The sequence below is a fragment of the Macrotis lagotis genome, chromosome 2 (genome assembly GCF_037893015.1).
Source record: "Macrotis lagotis isolate mMagLag1 chromosome 2, bilby.v1.9.chrom.fasta, whole genome shotgun sequence".
NCBI classification, from domain to species: domain Eukaryota; kingdom Metazoa; phylum Chordata; class Mammalia; order Peramelemorphia; family Peramelidae; genus Macrotis; species Macrotis lagotis.
The window spans coordinates 16018288-16034322 of record NC_133659.1 but is presented as its reverse complement, the minus strand read 5'-3'; the positions used below and the strand labels follow the sequence as shown (position 1 = coordinate 16034322).

Below are 16035 nucleotides of genomic sequence, written 5' to 3'. Positions count from 1 at the left end.
ATTCAACTAGGTGTGGAAAGACATTCACAGACTTTAAGACCTTTTGGAGAGGTCCGTACAGAGGATGGGGAGTCAGTGGTGGTGTCATGGGGGAGTCTACCTGCCCTCAAAGGTGGTGGTCAAGAGAGGTCTGGGCAGACGTCCAGGGGCCTATGCTCTGAACAGAGATGAGGCTGATGAGAGCAGGGAGAGTGTCCTTCTTCCTGTGAGCTCCATGCCCCCCCCCCCCAAGGCCACAGCCTCCTGGCAGCTTCTGAGGCTCTCACTCATCTCCTCTTTGGATGTGTTCTGGAAGGTCTTGGGGGAGGAATCACATCTTCCAAGCAGACTGAGTTCCAAGGGATCCCACTGAATGGATGGTTTCTTTTTCTCTTCTAGAGACCTAGACCACTGAGAGGGGGCTCCCCATGGGCTGTTTCAGGGGAACGCCAGCTCTTCACAGACATGAGGAGGGGGCTCTCAGGCTTCCCTGGTAGTCATCAACAAAGACTTTGGCTTCTTTCCAGAAGGATGTTTTTGGAGGGTTGTGGGGCAGCACTGGCATAAGCAGGGACTGGACCATTTTTGTTCCTTTGCTAGAAGATAACAGTCCCTTTTATGAGAAGCTGTAACCACTATTGGTGGGGACAGGCTGGGGAAATGGTAAGGCAGAGAATTAAAAGACTAAATCAAAGATCTATGGGGAAAAATATGGGAAGAGCCAAGCCCAGCAGAAAAAGCCACAAAGAAAAATTCTCGAAACTACCAATCCTGGGGAAAAAGCCAGGCCAAGAATGCAGACACCCACATGGATCACTCTAATTAGTGAGTGTGTATGGAGACCCATGAGAGGAAACCCCTGTGCTGGGCAGTTTTCTCTCAGGAGCGGTGAGGACCCATGTATGCACATTCTCCATCCACGTGCATATCATATTCAAATAAATACAGGGGAGGTAGCAGGTAGGTGCTGCTGGAGCTCTATCTGGTTGAAAATGAGGGAGTCTCAAAGAGGTGGTGGAAGGGAGGATTGCCTGCCAGACCCAGGGGTGGTCCAGCCAGAGGCACAAGGACAGGAAAGGGTGGTGGGCATGGATGGAGGCAGAATGGACACCAAGGTATATCCTGGAGACAGCAGGGAACCCCAAGTGCTGCGGAGGAGTCTACACTGGTCTCTGAACAGGCTCTCCTCACCCCTTCCCTTCATAGTCATGGAGATTTATCAAAAAGGGACAAGATGCTTGAATTTCTATCCCTCCATGGGATGGTTAGGGGGTGCCAGACCACACAGACCATAGGGCCTAGATGACCTCTGATGCTTCCTAGCTGTGTGATCCTGGGCAAGTCCCTTCATCCTGTTTGCCTCAGTTTCCTCATCTGTAAAATGAACTGGAGAAGGAAATGGCAAACCACTCTAGCATCTCAACCAAGACAACCCCAAACAGGATCAGGAAGGATTGGGCACAATTGAAATGACTGAACAAGAAGTCTCTCCACTCTTCAGCCTTCATTAAAGAGCCACACCCTTGCACCAGCCCCAGGTCAGTGATGCCCCTCCCTACCCCAGAGGCCCAGGGCTGCACCACCTTCCAGGCCCATCCTGTCCCAGCTATGGCCCAGAGGCTGTGATGTCCCCAAGGCACAGGCCACGCAGAATGGCCTTTTCATTTATAACAATTACACACGTTCACATAGGACATCCATAACAAAGCATATGTACACTACACACATGCCTACAGTAATCCACAACACGTGTGCACACACAGCATACCCATAACACACATGCATGCTGCATACTCATACATGCAGATGACACACTAACACAATGCATGTGAGCACACCCCTAACACTACACACAGACAGCACACCCATAACAACCATATACACAGCACACGTTATACACACAGCCACCACAGTGTGTACACACAACACACATGATGCACGTGTGCACACACATGCAAACACACACATGTCACATGTTTGCACAATCTGGACTCCTCCTTTGCTTCTGGCCACTACTGTGGAAAGACAGGGCTTGAGAGCGACCTCCCAGAGGCCCCTCCCCAGGGTGCGGGTCTGGGCTACCTACCAAGCTGCCCTCGGCTTCGACGCACCATTTCTTGCCTGGCTCCGATGCTCCCGAGGATGGCTTCTTCCAGCTTGGCTCTCATGTCTTTTGATTTCTTAAAGGTCAAACTATTCATCCTTTCAAATACTTTCTTCCCCTAAAATGAAACACAACAGCTGGGGATGTGCTGGAGAAAGGGCCTCCTCCTCCTCCTCTTCTACTTCCTCCTGCTCTTCCTCTTCTCCTCTCCTTTACTTCTTCCTCCCCCTCCTCCTTCTCTTCCTCTCCTCATCTTCCTCCTCCTCCTCCTCCCACTTGCTGGCTTCATCCCCACCTACCTTGTACTCGAAGCACGACACACAGAGGTAAAGCAGGTCCAGGAGCCGGTTGAGCTGCAGAACAGAGAGGTCCGTGAACCACTTCTGCAGGACGGTCTCGTCAGCATTCTTGAGGACCCACAGCAGACAGATCAGGAGACTCCGGCTCGATTCTGCTGAAAACATGGAGTGTTGTCGGCCGGTCTAAAAGCAATGAGAAATGGAAGGGACCATGTCAAGGGTGGTTTTCTTTTCCCACAAGGTGTGATGAGTTAAGGACATTAATACAAATACGTTCAGATCCTGTAATTTCATCAGAATGGAAACTCTGCCTCTGCCACCCACAGAAGGTAGCCTTTCTAACAGATTACAGAATCTGAAGTTACAAAATGGTGGTGGGAGGGTCAGTCATTTCCCCAGGGTCACCCAGCTAGATTAAGCAGTGGATAAAGCCAGGTCTTCTGGATATCAATGTCAGCGCTCTATCCCCTACACCCCAAGCTATTCTGGATGATGAACTTTATTATATATATATTTGGATTTTTGCAAGGTAGTGGGGTTAAGTGACTTGCCCAAGGTCACATGGCTAAGTAAGTATTAAGTGTCTGAGTCTGGACTTGAACTCAGATCTTCCTGACTCCAAAGCCAGTGCTCTATATACTGCACTACCTGGCCATCCCCTGGATGATGAACTTTAAAAAAAATCAAACAATTTAGAAAATATGTACTTGGATTGGTCCCATAGAGATGTAAGGTACCAGTCTTTCAGGGGGCTTAGGTCCATGGATTCATGGAGGCCACACAAAAAACAACTTGGCAATTAGAACCCCAGCACATTGGATTAGTCTTTTTTCTTTCTTTATAAGTCAACCTACAACAGCAATTCAAAATAGCTGAAAAGTGAATGAAAGAAACAAGAAGAACAATGAGCACATATCTGCTAAACAGATCATCCAGGAGGAAACAAAAAGGAATACAAATCCTGGTCCCTGGCTCAGCCACTTCCCTCTGCACCCCTCACTCAGCCTGCTGCTCTCAGAGATCTCCTTTTAGAGAATCCTAGAGATGGACATTCTGTCCCCATCAAGAGGGAGCCTTTCCCAGAGATCCCAGCATTGCCACACCTGGGCTTGTTCCACAGCTGATGGATCAAAGGACATTGTGTGCAAAGTCCTCTGGTAACTTCTAAGTATTACACGGATGCCATCCACATACCAGCACTCTTGTGTGGGGAAATACATTTGGAATTCCAAACAACTGTCTAAACTACAGATTTTCCATTTGTAAGTTGAATGTTGCAATTCTAAAATAGTCTTAGAATGATTCCTTTATGTTTGGGGAAAGCTTTAGGGACCTCTTTATTTTTGTCTGGTCTTACACTATTTAAGGTCATCAGACACAGGTTTATTTCCATCTTTCTCTGGTTTTTTCAAAGTATACAGTTTTTTTATGACTTTTATCTTTTTGACTACAAACTTGTTCCTAGTCCATAGTTTTTTTCAAAAGAAATATATATATATATATATAATTTCACAGGACAGCAAAACAGAGCTTTCTATTGGTTGGTGTTCCCTTTTGAATTTTCCCTGGTATCTTTTTAATGTTTCTGTAAACAGTTTTCTCTTCTCCCTCTTCCCCCATCATGATCACCAAGGTACCCACAAGAGCCTTTGGTCTGGAGTCCAGACCCCTCAAATCTCAGAGCAGGCTCATTTGATCACACACCCTATCTTCCCTCTTAGATTTTAGATTTCTTGATGGGAGAGATGATTTCACCTCTGCATTAAGTTTTTTTGAATAAAAATTACTTCTAAGGGAAAAGGACTCCCAGAGTGACCCTCCTGGTAGTGAGGAGTGCAAGCACTGGAGTCTCCAAGAGTCCCTCTACCGGCGCTTTTCTTTTCCTGCAAAGACTCTGTGAGTGGGGTCACCTCCTTCCTTTTCTGCCAGACTCGGAAGGAATCCTGCTCATACCAGCATCAGCAAAGGCTCCAAAGGACTCAGGATGGCTTTGAGCCATACAGCATTAAACCAGATGCCATTTCTAAGCAAAGTACTTGGCAGGGGGTGGGATGGGGGTTGGTCCTGGATTTTTATCATAGACGTTGAACTAGGGAAACAAAACAGTCTGCAGAAGCCAAGAGATCTTCCAATTTTCTGAAAGGGGGAAGAAGGGAGACTCTCGGGGTAAATAAAGGCAGGTTGACAAGCTCAAGAACAAATGTGTTCAAAGCAGAGACCATGGACTTGGTTAGTCTGAGCCTGGTAACAGCAGGTCAAGTGTGAGGCACTCAATAAAATACCTTTTAAGCAGATGAAGGAAACATTTTTTTTTTTAATTTGACAGGAGAGCCTAAGACTGGAAAGCCTGTAGTTTTCTTCTCTTGATAGGGTTTCATCTAGACCAATGACAGGATAGTTCCATAAACCATTTCAATTTTAGTAAATACTCCTGTATTTTCTCTAAAGGGAAAAATGGTTTAAAAAAACTTACTTTAGATCTCTTTTTCAGAGTAAGGGAAATCACATTTCTTTATACAATTCAAAGGATGTTTATTACACTTCCCTCAGACTAAAAAAAAAAAAAAAACCCAAAATTTAAAGCTGAAAAAGAGTAGGCCCTAAATCAGTATTTTTAAATGATTGAAAAGAGGACTGTGGAACTCTAAATCTTCTAACCACGGACCCTGGAACAAGAGCTGGAACCACACCCAAGTAGGGGTGCACTGTCCCTCCATGTCTTTTCACAAACAAGTTTAGTTATATTTTTATACCGATGAAGTGAGCAGAAAACTGCTGGGCCTTGCAAGCTGGGGTACTGGCGTGCCTGCTATTGCCATGGCCACCGTCTGGCTTATCATATTTCCACCCTCACTTTCATAATCCTCAATTGCCACACAGCTCGGCCGGCCTCGCTGATTGTGAGTTTCTGGAGAGAGTCCGAGAGAAACAAGTATCACGTGTACGGTCATAGCTCCCTTTCTCCTCTTCATTCTCTTTAATGCTGAGTGCTGACCCTCCGTGATGCTTCCTCATACGACATACAACACAACACTTCATACAGCATTTCACATATAAGACTACAGCAGCCCTCTCTTCAAAACTAAAATTACTGAGAATAAAGGAGAAGTCTCTGAGGGGAAGGGAGCCCCAGCTAGTGATCAGAACACCCAAGTGGGAAGCCAGGTGTGTTCAACCCGCCCCAGAACATTAAATGCTCTCATTTAGATTCAACTTTACCATCCTGAAATAGTGTAACAACAATAATGGTAGCATTTATGCAGGTCTTTAGGCCTGGACCTTCTTGTTTTCTCTTTACAGAAAGTCTCTTGGATCTTATCTGTTTTTTTGGGGGGGGGTTTGGTCTGGACCAATGGTTCCCTTGGTGTCAGGAGCTTGAGATGAAGGGGTGACAAAGCCAAGGTCTCATGCCAGGGCTCCCCCAGGCAAGACTGGAACTAGGCCTCTGGACTCTGACCCTGCACCCCCTTGGACTAGGGGCAGTGAGGGCAGGCAATGGAAATCAACTGATAAAAGGGCACAACAAAATCCGGAGACTTGGCAGACTTCAAAGTAGGACTATAAGCCTTGGTAAGAACTACTTTCCTGGTGCCCAGCGTCAGAAGCAATTTTACTTGCCCTCAAGCAGCATTCTTTCAGCTTGTCTTCACTGGATACAAAGCTACGCCTTCCGCTGTGCTAGGCACAAACAGGGACTTTAGAGGGACTCTTTTAAATTCCATTCCAGTTTAAATGACTTCTTCACTTCTAAAGTGCAAACACTTCACAGCCTTTACAAAAATCACCTCCTAACTTACCCCACTTTTAAAATGAGGCACCCACAGACACATCTCCATGATGACCTCAACTTGCAGAGCACCATTGTAAGGGGAAGGTTTAACTCAGAGCTTCACCCCCCAAGGAATGGGAATAGTAGGCCAATGGGTCACAGAACCAAAAGGTTTCATTTCAGCAAAGATGCTGAAGGGGAAACCTTGCAGGGATGTGATACCTGTGAAGTCGTACAGCTGAGGCACAGTTTCCATGATGATGCCGATCAAAGGTAGATAGAGCATGGCCACGCGGGCCTTTACCTGGGGGTCAGAGTATCGCGGGTCTGAATCATGGCTGGACAGTAAATTGTGTACCATGTTGATGACCTTCTTATGCAATCCAAACAAACTATTAAAGAAAGTCAGGTCACAAAGATTAGTGAACATCTTGAAAGTAAACACTATTTTGTAACAGAAATGCTATTTAAAAGACCAGAAGCAAATCTTTTTTCCAATACATACATACATATATATATATATTTATATTTATATGTGAATGAAAATAAGGTTAGGAGGGCATTGACTCCTATTTAGAGCACTTGGTCTGAGAGAGAACACACAAGATCACCATAACTGACTGGGAACTCCAAAAGAGAGAAAGAGTTCTAACAAAGGGGAAATTCACAGAAGTCTCCACCTGGCCACATCAACCTAGCACAGCTCTGTCCACTCAGGTAACACTGCCCAGCTTTGAAAGCAGGGTGTCAAGAGTCACAGCTCACCTGTGTTTGGTTTCCTGGACCAGGCTCCTCAACTTGGTCCCCCCAGCTACTCGACTTTCCAACTTCTCCAAGCCACAACCCAGATCCTGACACAGAGCCCCTCCCCCCCAAAAAGAAGCATGTTCTGCTTAGGGGCCCAAGGCTGAATGGTTCAATGTGGGTGGGAAGAGGGAATGGCAGGTTCCACCACACATCCAAGTCCACATCTAGGCAGACTCTTTGAAGAGGCCCCTACCTGCACAACAGGCTTGTAGGTGGCCACCACTAGGTCTTAGAGGCAATCTTCTTTTTCTTTCTAAAATTATTTTTAATCATTTAAAAATAATTTGAGTTCTAAATTCTCTTCTCGAGATGGCAAGAACTTTGATTTTGATTATCCATGTGCAATCATGCCAAATATATTTCACATGTAGCAGAGGAAAACAAAACAAACCCCACTGCCCATAAAAATACAGTTAAAAAATAAGCTTCAAGTTGCATGTCAGTTTTCTCTCTGGAGATGGATAGGATCTTTCATCTGGGTCCTTTGGAATTAAGCTTGGATCATTGTCTTATTAGAGTAGTTGATCATCCTTATATTTTTGTGTTATTGTGCATTATGTTCTCCTAGTGTAACTTCATTTTGCAACAGTCCATATAAGTCTTCTAAGGTTTTTTCCAGAAAGCATCCTGCTTTCCAATTTTTTTCTTTATTGTTTTAGTTAAGCATTTAATTTATTAATTGACACAAACTTTCAGATGGCAATGTGCCATGGATAGTATATGAGATCTTTTTTTCATTTAATTTTTTTCTCTCAGTTTCATGTAAACAAAAGTGTTTAATTAACATCCATCTTCAAATTTTGATTACCATATTCTTTCCCTCTCTTCCCTTCCTAAGACTAGTTCTCTGTGAAGGGAAGCAATTTGATATAGGAACTACATGCAGAAGGTTTCCACATTGGTCATTTTATAGAAGAGAAGACAGATAAAAAAGCCCAACAAAAATAACAAAAACCCAAGATTGATAATGTAAAAAAAAAAAAGTGTGCCTCAATCTGCTGTCAAAGAACATCAGTTTTTTTTCTCTGAAGTGGATAGCATTTTTCATCCTAAGTTATGTGAAACTGTCTTAGGTGATTCATAACTGATCACCATACAACATCCTCTGAGTTACTCTGCTTACACTTTGCATCAGATCATGTAAGTCATCCCAGGTTTTTCTGAAAACATTCTGTTCATCATTTCTTATAGCTCAAAAATATTTCATTACAATCAAATGCAAATATATCAATCATTTCCCAAATGATGGACATTCTCTCAATTTCAAATTCTCTGGTATCACAAAAATAGCTGCTATCAATATTTTTGTACAAAAGTTTTTGAGCCTTCTGGGATACAGACCTAATAGTGATGTTGCTAAGTCAAAGAGTATACACAGTTTTCTAGTTCTATGGGCAGAGTTCTCCAGAATGGCTGGATCCATTCACAACTCCAACAGTGCAATGATGCCCTTATTTTTCGTTATCTCCAACACTTATCATTTTCCTTTTCAGTCATTTTAGCCAGTCTGACAGATGTGAAGTGGTATCTCAGAGTTGTTTTAATCTAAAACACTAATCAATAGTGATTTGGAATATTTTTTCATGTGATTTTTTTTTTTTTGCAAGGCAAATGGGGTTAAGTGGTTTGCCCAAATCCACACAACTAGGTAATTATTAAGTATCTGAGGTCGAATTTGAACTCAGATATTCCTGACTCCAGGGAGCACTGCACTACCTAGCTGCCCCATTTTCATGTGATTTTTGATAGCTTTGATTTCTTGTGAAAACCACCTATTCATATCCTTTGACTATCAACTGGGGAATTACTTTTGGCTTAGTTTCCTATATGTTAGAGAAATCAGACTTTTAACAGAAAAAACTTGATTTTTTACCAATTTTTTTTTTTACCAATTTCCTGTTTTCCTTCTAATTTTGGCTGCATTAGTTTAATTTGGGCAAAAGCTCCTTAATTTCATGTAATCAAAATTTTCTCTATTACTTTCTGTAATTTCCTTTACATCTTATTTAGGCATACTCTTCTCCTAGGAATATGTTTTCCATATTCCCCTAATGTACTTACAATTTTACTGGATAGGTCTAAATCATTTATCCATTTCATTGTTATCTTGGTATGTGATTTGGCATGTTGGTCTGTGCCTACTTTCTGCCAAACCACTTTCTAGTTTTCCCAGTGATTTTTGACAAGTGTTGAATTCTTACCCCCAAAAGTTTGGATTTATGAGTTTACCAACCACTAGGCCACAATAATCATTAACTACAGTATGCTGGGCTAATCTATTCCAATAATCTACCTCTCTATTTTTTGACCAATACCAGTTTGTTTTGATCAATTTATAATATTTAAAATCGAAACTGCTAGGACACCTTCCTTCACATTTTCTTTCATTGATTCTGTCAATGCTCTTGACCTTTTGTTCTTCCAGATGAATTGTTACTATTTTTTCTAGTTCTATAAAATAATTCTTTAGTAGTCTGTTGTGAAACTAAGTAAATTAACTTAGGTTGAATTGTCATTTTTATCATATTGGTTTGGCTGTACCATGAGCAATTAACATCTCTCCACTTATTTTTAGATCTGTTTTTGTGTAAAAAGTGTTTTATAAATGTGTTCAAATAGTCCCAAGCTTTGTCTTGGTAGGTAGACTTCCAATATTTATGTTGTCTAAATTTATTTTAAATGGAATTTCTCTTTATATTGCTTCCTGCAGGGTTTTGTTGGTAGTAGAAATACTGACGATTTTTGTGAATTTTTAATATATGCTTCAACTCTGATGAAATTAATGTTCCAATTAGGGTTTTTTGGTGATTTTCTAGGGTTCTCTAAATATGCCATTATATCATCTGCAAAAAGTGATCATTTTGTTTCCTCATTGTCTATTCTTTTTTTTTTTTTTTTTTGGTTTTTGCCAGGCAAATGGGATTAAGTGGCTTGCCCAAGGCCACACAGCTAGGTCATTATTAAGTGTCTGAGACTGGATTTGAACCCAGGTACTCCTGACTCCAAGGCCGGTGCTTTATCCACTACGCCACCTAGCCACCCCCTCATTGTCTATTCTTTTCATTTCTTTTTCTTCTTGTATTGCTAGTACTAAAATTTCCAGTAAATAATGAACAGTGGTGATAATGGACATCTGTGCTTCATATCTGATCTTACACAGTAGACTTCAAGTTTATTCCCATTACAATTATAAACAGATACAACTTATCATTTTAAGAAAGATTTCATCCCTATACTTTCCAGTGTTTTTCAAAGGAAAGAATACTGTATTTTGTCAAAGGCTTTTTCTGTCTCTATTGATATAATCATATGACTTATAAAATTTTTATTGATATAGTGAATTATGGTATTAGTTTTTCTAATATTGAAGCAGTCCTACACCCTGCCTGATCACAATGTATGATCTTTGCGGTATATTGCTATAGTTTCCTTGTATTTTATTTAAAATTAATGCATCAAAATTCATTAAGGAAACTGGTTTAGGTATCAGCACAACATCTGGGTAATAAAAGGAATTTGCTAGACCACTACCTATTTTTTCAAATAGTTTGCATAATATTAAGATTACTCCTTAAATATTTGGTAGAATTCACTTGTAAGTCCATAATGTCCTGGAGATTTTTTTCTAGGGGAGCTCAATTATAGTTTGTTCAATTTCTTTTTCTAAGAGAGAGTTACTTAAATATTCTCTTTCCTCTTCTGTCAATCTGGGGAATTTATACTTTTGTAAATATCCACTTCATTTAGATTGTTAGGTTTATTGGCATATAACAGTGCAAATTAATTCCTAATAATTGCTTTAGTTTCATCTTTATTGGTGGTACATTCACTCTTTATTTTTGGTACAAGTGATTTGGCTTTCTTTTTTAAAATCACACTAACCAATAGTTTATGTTATTGGGTTATTTTCTCCCAATTCATTATGTATTTCCTAAAACTAGTTCCTAGTTTTATTTATTAATTCAAAAGATTGTTTTATACTTTCAATTTTATTACTCCTTCCTGATTTTCAGGATTGTGTTTCATAATGGATTAATGGTTTTTAATTGAGGATTTTAATTTGTTCCTTTTCCAGGTTTTAGTTTGAGAAGATCACAATTAATATTACCTACAGTTTCTTCTACAATACAACTAATTTTATGCTTCATTGGTTTTTATAATTGAGCCTATATTTGCCTAAAGTCCCCTTTCTCTGTCCTTGAGTTGTGCCCAGGAATTCAGTTTTCCTTGTAAATTAGCCATAATTGAAAGAGATTTTAATTAAAAGTTAAAATTTATAATGAAAATTATAATGAAAAGTTGTGAGCTTTTTATATCAGAGATATGTTCCAGGATATGTTTGCTATCTTTAAATCCCTCAAATTAACTTGGTACCATCTTCAAAAAAATATGTTGTTTATCCTTGTGCAATTAGAGGAGTTTTTAATCCCTTCTAGGGAGATTGTAAATCGAATAGTTTTGATGCCCTAGCAAAGATTACAAAATGCAGATGGGTTCCATAAAACAATTAACATTCTTCAATTGTTAGAGATGGGTATAAATAGCCTCACCTGAAAGGACAGACTATCTAATGTTCTTAGCAGTCAATTATAATATTTCATGACTTTTCAAGACCCTTTCCTTGTTGTGTATCAATAAAGAGGATGCCCCCAACTTTTGCACTGAGGTAGTTGGCTTTACTAAGGTTGCTAATCTGACCTGCTACTGTTAATAAACTGATTTTGTTCAGTCATGTACCTCAGTTTATCTTTACAAATTTTATTTACCACAAGTTGCATGCCCAATTTCATTAATCTGTTCTTTTACTGACATATGTATTATTCAGAAATAAAATTTCCCTTAATTTTCTTATAAGTACTGCTTTGCCTGCATCCCACAAATTATGGAATGTTATCTCATTGTTATCATTCTCTTTAATTAACTTATTGACGGTGTCTATGATGTTTTCTTTGATGTTCTTTGATGCATATTTTTCAAATGGTTTTTGATCTAAAATACCATGGCCTTTTATTAAATGTAACTTTTATTGCATTATAGTCTGAAAATCCCACGTTTAATACATCTTATTTTATGCATTTGGTTGTGAGGTTTTTATGCCTTAATACATAGTCAATTTCTGAGAAGGTACCATGGTACCATGGACAGCTAAGAAGCTAGACTCCTTTCTATTCCTATTCAGCCTTTTCAAGAGGGCTAGCTTACCTAAGTTTGTTAAGATTCTATCCATTTTCTTGACTTCTTTCTTATTCGTTTTATGGTTAGATTTATCAAGTTCTGAAAGAGGCAAGTTGATGTTCCCCACTAGTACAGTTTAACTATCTATTTTCTCCTCTAATTCACTTAACTTTAAGAATCTGGATGCCATACCATTTGGTGTACACATGTTTTGTACTGACGTTACGTGATTGTTTATGGTTCTTTTTGGCAAGATATAGATTTCCCGCTTGTCTGCTTTTTTTGTGCAGTCGTCTCACAGATGTTTGATGCTTTTATTAGGGTTTTATTGGCAAAGATGCTGAAGAGTTTTGTTATTTCCTTTGCCAACCTCATTTTACAGATGAGGAGTGAATGGCTGGATTTCAATGCAGGAAGCTGCATCTTCCTCACTCTGACCCCTGTGCCACCTACCTGCAGGGCAATGTTTTTTGCTTTTGCTTTGTCTGAGATCATGATTGCTGCCCCTGTCTTTCTGATTTTGGCTGGAGAATTAAGAGATTGTGTTTTAGTCCCTCTGGGTTTATCTTATTGTTTCAAGTGTATTTCTTGTAAACAACAAATTGTTGGATTCCAATTTCTAAAACACTGCTAAACACTTCCATTTAATGGGTGAGTTCAACCCATTCACATTCTCAGTTAAGACAACTAACTGGGCATTTTCCCCATTACCTTCGGTTTATCCTTCTCTTTCTTTTCATCCTGTCCCTCCTTTAACATCTGTTTTGCTTCTGATGCTGCCTTCTTTTATCTGTCCTCCTTTCAATCATGCTTCCTTTCTCTAATATCCTTCCTCTCCTACTTCTCTATTGGGTGAGAAAAATTTCTATTACTATCTGAGTAAGTGTATGGTTGTATGTAAATACAAAGACATATATATATATATATGTTATATATATGTATATATATATACATACATATATACTTATTTGAACCAATTTAAATGTGAGTAGAATTCAAACATTACCCACACATTATTTCCCACTCCAATGCAAAAGCTCTTCCCTATGCACCTCTTTTATGTGAGATAATTTCTCTCATGCTTCACCTTCCTTTCTACTTCTCCCAAGTATCCTTTCTTGCCTTTCCATTTAAAAAAAAAATCACCCCAACATAATTTACTTATGCTTGCATTCTCTTTCTATAAACAAATCTCCTAACTGCTTTAATACTGAGAAGGTTCTTAGAAGATATTTTCTTTTCTCTTTACCTTTTTAGGCTTCTCTTGAGTCTTATATCTGAAAATCAGATTTTCTATTCAGCTACAGTATTTTTATAAGGAATGCTCAAAAGTCCTTTGTTTCATTACCTGTCGATTTTTCTTAAGGCTTTACACTCAGTTTGGATGGGTAGGTGATTCTTGGTTGTAATTCCAGCACTTTTGCCTTTGGGGACACCATATTCCAAATCTTCTGTTCTTTCATACGGCATCTGCCAAACCTTCTGTAGTCACTGTGGGGCCATGGTATTTGAATAGTTTCTTGTTGTTTGAAGTATTTCACTTCTGCTATTATTTTTTTCATTCTTCTGATTGTTTTATTGTTTTTTGATGCCTCATGGAGTTAGCTCTCACTTGTCCAATTCTAATTTGGGAGGTTAATTATTTTCTTTAATGAGTTTTTGTATTTTTTTGGATATAAACTATTAATAGACAAGGCCAGTGAAGATGTTTACTTCTTGGACACACCCACAGTATAACCACTGCAGCCTAGTCTTGGTGTGCTAGCCTTGGACCCAGAGACCCCAGAAGTGCCAAAGCCCACAATATGCCCGAATCTTCTTCAGCCACACAGCTTATTGTCCAGTCTGCTGGCCAGAGCCTGGCTTTGTTTTCCATCCTTTACATCCTTCTGCCTGTTGAGGAACCAGTTTGGAATCTTGTATTGCCATGGATTCTGCATGGTGGTGATCACACGCTCCACCTCGTCTTCAGCGAGCCACCAGCCCTCTTGGTGAGGTCAATGTCTGCTTTCCTCAGGACTACATGAGCACATCTTCAACTCACATCCTTGATGGATGTGATGGCAAAAGCTATTTTCCATTGTCCATCATCTTTGGTGTTGAACACTCACAATGTGCTTGAACTTCTCGGGGATTACAAGAAACATGGCTGCCATGGCAGCATGAAAGCCTTCTCTAGAAGTGTGAGTTTTTGTATTCTTTATTTAATTGGCCAATTCTGTTTTTTAAGGTGGCTTGTTTTTTAGATGGTGACTTAGCAATATATTGTCTTTATCCATAATTGTCTTCTTTTGCTTTTATTTCTTTACCTAATTTTTCCTCTATCACTCTTATTTGATTTTGAAAACCATTTTTTGAACTCTTCTGGGAATTCTTGTTAGGCTTTTTCTTTGATGCTTTGCTTATAACTATTTTGACTTCAATGGCTTTTTATGAGTTTATGTCTTGATCTTCGGTGTCACAGTAATAGGTTTTTTTTTTTAATTTTTGGTAATTGCTTATTTTCCTACTCTATTTCTTTATTTAGGATTTCATGTTTGTGTTGGCCTCTGTGTCCAATATGGGGGAGTGGGGGTGTGTGGGTGGAGGGGCACTGTTTCAAGCTTTAGGCTTTTTCTGCACTGTTCTCTTGGATATGGTTACTGCTCTCTGGTGCTTACCCAGGAAGGGTCCCTGGTACCTTGGAACTACCATTGACACTGCTCCTCAGGGTCCCTTGGAACCAGAAGGGACGCTGCCCTGACTGGGAGTGGTGGCCCTTGAAATATGGTACAGAAGGAGGTGACATAGTGGATAAGGCACCAGCCCTGGAGTCAGGAGTACCTGGGTTCAAATCTGGTCTCAGACACTTAATAATTACCTAGCTGTGTGGCCTTGGGCAAGCCACTTAACCCCATTTGCCTTACAAAAAACCTAAAAAAAAAAAAAAGAAATATGGTGCAGAAGGGGGTATTGACAATGGAGCAGCCGAACTGCAGCCTCTTCAAGACTCTTTCTGACCATTTGCCAGGTTCCTTTCTCATCTTCTGCTCGAGAGTTTAGGAAGCTGCTGCTGCTTCTGTCTCAGCCACCTTGTCCCATTACTGGTAGTGGGCTTTAAGTCAGCATCCTCCCCTGTAAACAGAGCTCTCATTTTGACCTCCTGGGTCATCTTGGGCTGGAGTCTCCCTCTGGCTTTTAGCTAGATCAGACACTGAAGAGTTCAATTTGAAGCATTGTTTTCAAGGCGGAAGAGCTCAGCCTAAGTTTTGCATCTCCACAGACAAGGGGAACCTTCCTGAGATATAAAGCAACAAAGAAGAGCCGAATTCCAGCACCTGCCGGAAGTGCTTCTGCCGATATAGACTGGTGTGTTAGCATTTGTGAATGAGATGCCCCTAAGGAACACACATCCTCCCTTTTTAAAAGAAGAATTCTTTTTTGGCCTGAAAACAATTCTGAATGGAACACAGAATGGAAGGAAGGTCAGTCCAGGATTCCTAGATGCTCCACTGTCAACAGAGATGTGATCACTCTCCAGGCTCCATCTCCTGGCTCTTCTGCCATTCCCCACAGGGCTCCTCTGAATCTGGGCTTCTTACCCCGGACCCCTCCTCTGCTTAGCTGACTCCTCCCAGAGCTTCCATTTCTGCCTAAGTGCCCAGGCCTGTGGGGGCTTTCTGTCTCTCTAGCCTCTACTCCCTCCCTGGAGGCTCCTTAGGTGGGCCATCTGCCCCCTTAGAGTGGGAACTCCTTGAGGGCAGGGACTGTAGTGCTGCTTCTATTTGTACTCTTGGGCTCTGCCCACCTCCCAGCAGCAGAACCAAAATTCAAACTCCAGTCTGTATGACAAAGAACTAGGAAGGTCACTTCTTGGGCCCATGCTGCAAAACCCCTTGTGCCAGTAAAGACCACGATACTCA

The 16035-nt window shown here is 40.6% G+C and overlaps 1 protein-coding gene and 1 pseudogene across 9 annotated transcripts in view; both read right to left on the bottom strand.

Annotated features, from left to right (window-relative positions):
* The window catches only part of DOCK7 (dedicator of cytokinesis 7), a 168536-nt gene that overhangs the window by 32933 nt on the left and 119568 nt on the right, over positions 1-16035 (bottom strand). For 8 of the 9 annotated variants that reach the window (XR_012475470.1, XM_074221272.1, XM_074221273.1 and 5 more), the window contains 4 exons: positions 6374-6543; positions 5136-5290; positions 2383-2565; positions 2066-2201 (listed from right to left, as the gene is read on the bottom strand). Coding sequence is in view for 7 of the 9 variants with exons in the window: in XM_074221272.1 (XP_074077373.1) it covers positions 2066-2201; positions 2383-2565; positions 5136-5290; positions 6374-6543 (644 nt within the window). In the remaining 2 variants the exon portion in view is untranslated. The remainder of the gene's footprint in view (positions 1-2065; positions 2202-2382; positions 2566-5135; positions 5291-6373; positions 6544-16035) is intronic. The other variant, XR_012475471.1, reaches the window with a different exon arrangement.
* LOC141512387 (small ribosomal subunit protein uS13-like) lies at positions 6530-16028 on the bottom strand (annotated as a pseudogene).